The 6,084-nt window shown below is 41.9% G+C and overlaps 1 protein-coding gene across 1 annotated transcript; it reads left to right on the top strand.

Annotated features, from left to right (window-relative positions):
* Positions 1–5,351: 5,351 nt before the first annotated feature.
* On the top strand, positions 5,352–5,867 carry LOC136768089 (zinc finger protein ZFP2-like). Its single transcript, XM_066722144.1, has one exon. The coding sequence runs from the start codon at positions 5,352–5,354 to the stop codon at positions 5,865–5,867; it is 516 nt and encodes a 171-aa protein (XP_066578241.1).
* The last annotated feature ends 217 nt before the right edge of the window (positions 5,868–6,084 follow it).

The raw sequence follows: 6,084 nt of genomic DNA on the forward strand, positions 1-6,084 counted from the left end.
GAAGACTTGGATCAAGTCCCCACGTAGTCTCCTCTGTTCCAGGGTGAAAAGGTTCAGGTCCTCAGTCTCTCAGTAGGACATTCCCTTCAGACCTGGAATAAGTCTGGTTGCTCTCCTCTGAACTGCCTCTAGAGCAGCGATATCTTTCTTGAAGTGTGGAGCCCAGAACTGTCCACAGTATCCAGATGAGCTCTAACTAGTGCATTGTACAGTCTGAACATCACTGCCCTTGTTCTCAATTCTACACTTTTGACAATATACCCTAGCATTCTGATTGCCTTTGTTATTGCTTCCCCACATTGCTTGGATGGAGAAAGTGAGGAGTCCACATAGACTCCTAGGTCTTTCTCATGCGATACTTCATCTAGATCTGTACCTCCCATAGTGTAATTATAGTGGACATTTTTGTTACCTGCATGTAATACCTTGCACTTGTCCACATTGAATTTCATCTGCCAGGTGTCGGCCCACAACTGAATATTATCTAAGTCCCTCTGAATAGCCTGTGCTGCCAAGATTGTATCTGCTGAGCCACCTATTTTAGTATCATCTGCAAATTTGACAAGTTTGCTAACTATCCCAGAGTCCAGATCATTAATATAGATTAGAAAAAGCAAAGGCCCTAATACTGATCCCTGTGGACCTCCACTAACAACCTCACTCCAGTTAGAAGCGACTCCTCTAATCGACACCCTCTGTTTCCTAGACATCAACCAGTTCATAATCCATCTACTTACATTACCCTGAATGCCTGCAGCTTCCAATTTGAGGATCAGTCTTTGGTGTGGAAGCTTATCAAAAGCTTTTTGAAAATCTAAGTATTTCATATCATATGCTCTCACATGATCTACATACGCGAGTCAGACATCGTTTGAAAGTTCCTAGTCTCTAGTTTGATCTATATTTTATTTTATTTTATTATTTATATTTTGATAAATGTATCTGATACATGTATGCCCAGTTTCCACTGGCTAACCATCCAGACGTGTCCATGTTTTGTGGACGGTTAACAATCTGGTGCTGGAAGGGGCCGTAAGCGTCCGTCCCGCCGCTAAGGACATAATTCGCTTTCAAAATTGGAGGTGTGAGCTCGACAGGGAAATTATTATTATTATTATTATTATTATTATTATTATTATCGTCATTTAGCTGACGCTCTTATTATGCATCCAGAAAGTATTCACAGCGCTTCACTTTTTCCACATTTTGTTATGTTACAGCCTTATTCCAAAATGCATTAAATTCATTACTTTCCTCAAAATTCTACAAACAATACCCCATAATGACAACGTGAAAGAAGTTAGTTTGAAATCTTTGCAAATTTATTAAAAATAAAAAACAAAAAAAGCACATGTACATAAGTATTCACAGCCTTTGCCATCACACTCAAAATGGAGCTCAGGTGCATCCTGTTTCCACTTTCTACAACTTGATTGGAGTCAACCTGTGGTAAATTCAGTTGATTGGACATGATTTGGAAAGGCACACACCTGTCTATATAAGGTCCCACAGTTAACAGTGCATGTCAGAGCACAAACCAAGCCATGAAGTCCAAGGAATTGTCTGTAGACCTCCGAGACAGGACCATGAGAAACAAAAGATTGAACTCTTTGGCCTGAATGGCAAGCGTCATGTCTGGAGGAAACCAGGCACCGCTCATCACCTGGCCAATACCATCCCTACAGTGAAGCATGGTGGTGGCAGCATCATGCTGTGGGGATGATTTTCAGCGGCAGGAACTGGGAGACTAGTCCGGATCGAGGGAAAGATGAATGCAGCAATGTACAGAGACATCCTAGATGAAAACCTGCTCCAGAGCGCTCTGGACCTCAGACTGGAGCGAAGGTTCATCTTCCAACAGGACAACGACCCTAAGCACACCGCCAAGATAACAAAGGAGTGGCTACAGGACAACTCTGTGAATGTCCTTGAGTGGCCCAGCCAGAGCCCAGACTTGAACCCAATTGTACATCTCTGGAGAGATCTGAAAATGGCTGTGCACCGACGCTCCCCATCCAACCTGATGGAGCTTGAGAGGTCCTGCAAAGAAGAATGGGAGAAACTGCCCAAAAATAGGTGTGCCAAGCTTGTAGCATCATACTCAAAAAGACTTGAGGCTGTAATTGGTGGCAAAGTATTGAGCAAACGCTGTGAATAATTATGTACATCTGCTTTTTTTGTTTTTTATTTTTAATAAATTTGCTAAGATTTCAAACAAACTTCTTTCACGTTGTCATTATGGGGTTTTGTTTGTAGAATTGAGGAAAATAATTAATTTAATCAATTTTGGAATAAGGCTGTAACATAACAAAATGTGGAAAAAGTGAAGTGCTGTGAAAACTTTCCGGATGCACTGTACATTGTGTCGGAAGATATAATCTTAAGTGCCATGTGCGATCACGAAGAATTTACAGTTTTATTAGCAGCGTGGAGTGAAATCCACATACAGAAACAATTACTGCTTACAGTTAATATCCAAGTGTATTAAAAACTTGGATTTCACAGGACCGGTGCAGTGCCATGACTAGTTAAAAATCAACTGAAGGATAATAATCGGATCATAGCAGCCGATTGTATTAATATTTTATGAATAACTGGCCGGTGTTTCAGGCTGTGTTTAATGAATGGTGTGCAGGACAATCCGCAGAGACTCACAGTAGGAAGGCGAACACGATTTAGATAATGTGTGCCCATTTACAAGTTAAATTAATGAATAAATAAATACAGCAGATCTGGGTTTCCCTCTAAAACATTAAGACTGGTTTAATAAATGTGTCCATAAACGCCATGACTGAGACGCGCACACTTTACTTCAATTATAACCCGTTATATTGTAGCTGGATGATTAATCGTTAAACGTGTGTATTTTGTTTCAACTGTAACTTGCCCGGGTTAAGGACGTCTGATAAGTACATTATAAATAATACGACAAAAAGTATATGTTTGCAGTTACAAATTTGTAGTAAGAGTAATAAATTAAGGGAGTCACGCGGTGCCGTTTAAAATACATATATACTAGCACAAATGATGATGATAATACTAATACATATTTGCTATTTATTTTATTGTTGCACATGGAAACGTATGTGAACATGCTTGTCTGAATATAATGTTGTCTACACGTTTAGCTCTTCCTAATAGCTCTTAACAGAAATGTGTATTTATTACGCTGTTTACAATCATGTAAAGCACAAAGAATAAAATACACACAAAAGTCCTCTCCTCGTCAGGCTGTGTCGCTCGTAGTGTTTCCTGTCTCGGTTTTTAAAACGAAACACAATGTGTCCCATCAGAGGGACGGATCACAGCGGCCTGGTTTTGCAGTAAAAGCTCTGGGACGCGTCTGAGGACGGCATGGCACGACACGACGCTTAAGCCAGTGGAACCGAGGCAGTATTTATAATGATCTGAAAATATTGGGTCGGAGTGTAAAGGGTTAAGTTACACGTCAACGGATGCTAATTAGTATGCATTTTTGATATCAAGAATTCAATTTCTGATGTCCAAAATAAAATTTCTGATATCAAAAATACAAATGTTGATATCAACAATTGGCAGTTAATTATTGATATCAAGAATTGTATTCTTGGTATCAAAAATGCATATTAATTAACATCCGGTTAAGGATTTAATGTCACAATGACGTGCCTTGGTAAACTTATTGTCAAACCTCAGGAAGTGTATTATCTCCAGGCGTGGCAGTTCGGCTCCGATTTGCTAATTGTTAAGGACCGGGCAATGGAGCAAAAACGTATAAAAACGTAAAGTTAAGGGAGTCACTACAAAATCAATTTCCACTGCCCTTCAAAACATTACAGGTTAGGTTATTCCCCAAACACCTGAATAGTCTTTCCAACACTCCCTAATGAATGTAAGGTAAAAGTAACTGACATTAACTCTAGCTAGCTCTTTAAATGAGCGACGTTACTAGTATCCTCCAAAATAAGCTGTCTAGTAGTAAAACTGCTCCAACGGTAACTGTGCAATCAGATAAACTATTCATTCACATCACCTATGTCCTTATCCCGTTTCTCTTCTTCTTTTTCCTCCCTGCGCACCAGAGGGCCTTGGTCTTTTTGACATTGTTTGAGATGGCTGCTGATGCTAACTGCTTCAGATATCTGCCTATTCTGCTTAAACCACAGGCCGGCCCTGGGCATATACCTTTATATCTGCATTTAAAAGGGACGGGGCGAGAGCTGGAGCATTCTAAGGGATCCTCCCTCTTCTTTAAAAGAAAGGAGATCAACACAGATTTCTGGTCTCTGTGAAATGAGCCAATTTCTAAGGAATAATTAATGTAATTTAGAAGGATGGGGCCAACCTGTTTCCATAAAAGTAACAAAAGTTCTGGAGGCAAGTCAGCTAAACCTGGGGCATGGCCTCAATTCATTTCTGTTTTGTCTTTGATGGCATCTACAGAAGCAAATTGTTCAGCCTGTTCAGCAAATTGATCCTATGTTGCATGATCCTAATGTAATGTCAATTCTGCTATGTTTTAAGTCTATCTGACAGTGTAACACAGATATTTAAATATTTTCTTAATTAAATACATACTGTATCTGTTATGTATGATTTATTAATAGCTCTATTGGGGTTTTATTTATGTAATTTGCAAGTGAATGTGCAAAATGTCGATGCCTTATTGTCCGTGATGAATTACCAGGACACCTCTATCGTGATCTGCTCTCCTGTCTTGTCCTTCCCCAGGAGCTGTAGAAGACACTGCCCTCCCTGACTCTTGGAAAAGGTCTCCCACTGAGCAGCATCCCTGTGAGCAGGAGTGGGGCTCCAGTCTGAGGCAGGACACAGAGCCCACAGCTACTGAAGACAAAAACAGTCTGTCTGAGCAGCACGAGAGCAGACACAGTGAAATGGAGCTCAGTGGACTGGAGTCTGGCCACATGGCGGAGCCACAGACTGTGGGTTTAACACAGGGACTCAGGGCACTGGGGTCTGAGTGTGGACCCAGTGCAGCTGGTGCTGAGCCAGACTCTACCAGTACACAGTGTGAGCCCAGTGTTGCGTCTGTTCACATTAAGACAGAGGACAGTGAACTGGAGTGGGAAATGCATACGGTTGTGAAAGATGAACCCTGTGATCTTATACTAGAGAATATTACAGGAGGCCTCTGTAAACTGGAACCACAGCTCCCAGTAGATGGGCTGTGTGACACTGACTCTGTTGCCTTAAAGACGGGGCTCAGTGGAGGCATTGACAGTGCAGTGAGGGGTGAGAGCCCATCTTCACACTGCAGACAGCTGCGTCCTGGACCCTCCAGGTCTGACTCTCACCCCTCAAACACAACTAGGAAAACTCGGGGCTACCATCGCTGCCCCCAGTGTGAGAAAATGTATAGGAATTTTGGATGCTTAAAAAAACACCAATGCATTCTTACGAGGAAAAGAGTGCACAGCTGCAGCCTGTGTGGGAAGAGCTTCAGTCAGGCAGCAAATTTGACAATTCACCAGCGCATTCACACAGGAGAGAAACCGCACAGCTGCACCCAGTGTGGGAAGAGGTTCACTAATGCAACAAACCTTAAATCTCACCAGCGCACTCACACGGGGGAGAAACCGTACAGCTGCACCCAGTGTGGGAAGAGCTACAGTCGGGCAGCAAACCTTAATGAACATCAACGCATTCACACAGGAGAGAAACCACACAGCTGCACACACTGTGGGAAGAGGTTCACTAATGCAACAAACCTTAAATCTCACCAGCGCACTCACACGGGGGAGAAACCGTACAGCTGCTCCCAGTGTGGGGAGAACTTCAGTCATCCCGGAAGCCTGAAATCTCACCAGCGCACTCACACGGGGGAGAAACCCTACAGCTGCTCCCAGTGTGGGAAGAATTTCAGTTAAGCAAACAACCTTAAATCTCAGCATCGTATTCATACTAGAGAGAATCTGTACTGGAATGTATTGTAAATTAAAATTACACAAACAGTTATGTTCATAGTTATATGTATGCTCTGTGTATCATTGCATTGTAGCAATCAGCCAGCTCCTCTACACCAGAAAAACACAATCCTGAGTCAGCGTGTTGTTAGTGTTATAGAATATATGTTTATATTCTAAT

This window comes from Amia ocellicauda, chromosome 14, assembly GCF_036373705.1.
Source record: "Amia ocellicauda isolate fAmiCal2 chromosome 14, fAmiCal2.hap1, whole genome shotgun sequence".
Taxonomy (NCBI): Eukaryota; Metazoa; Chordata; class Actinopteri; order Amiiformes; family Amiidae; genus Amia; species Amia ocellicauda.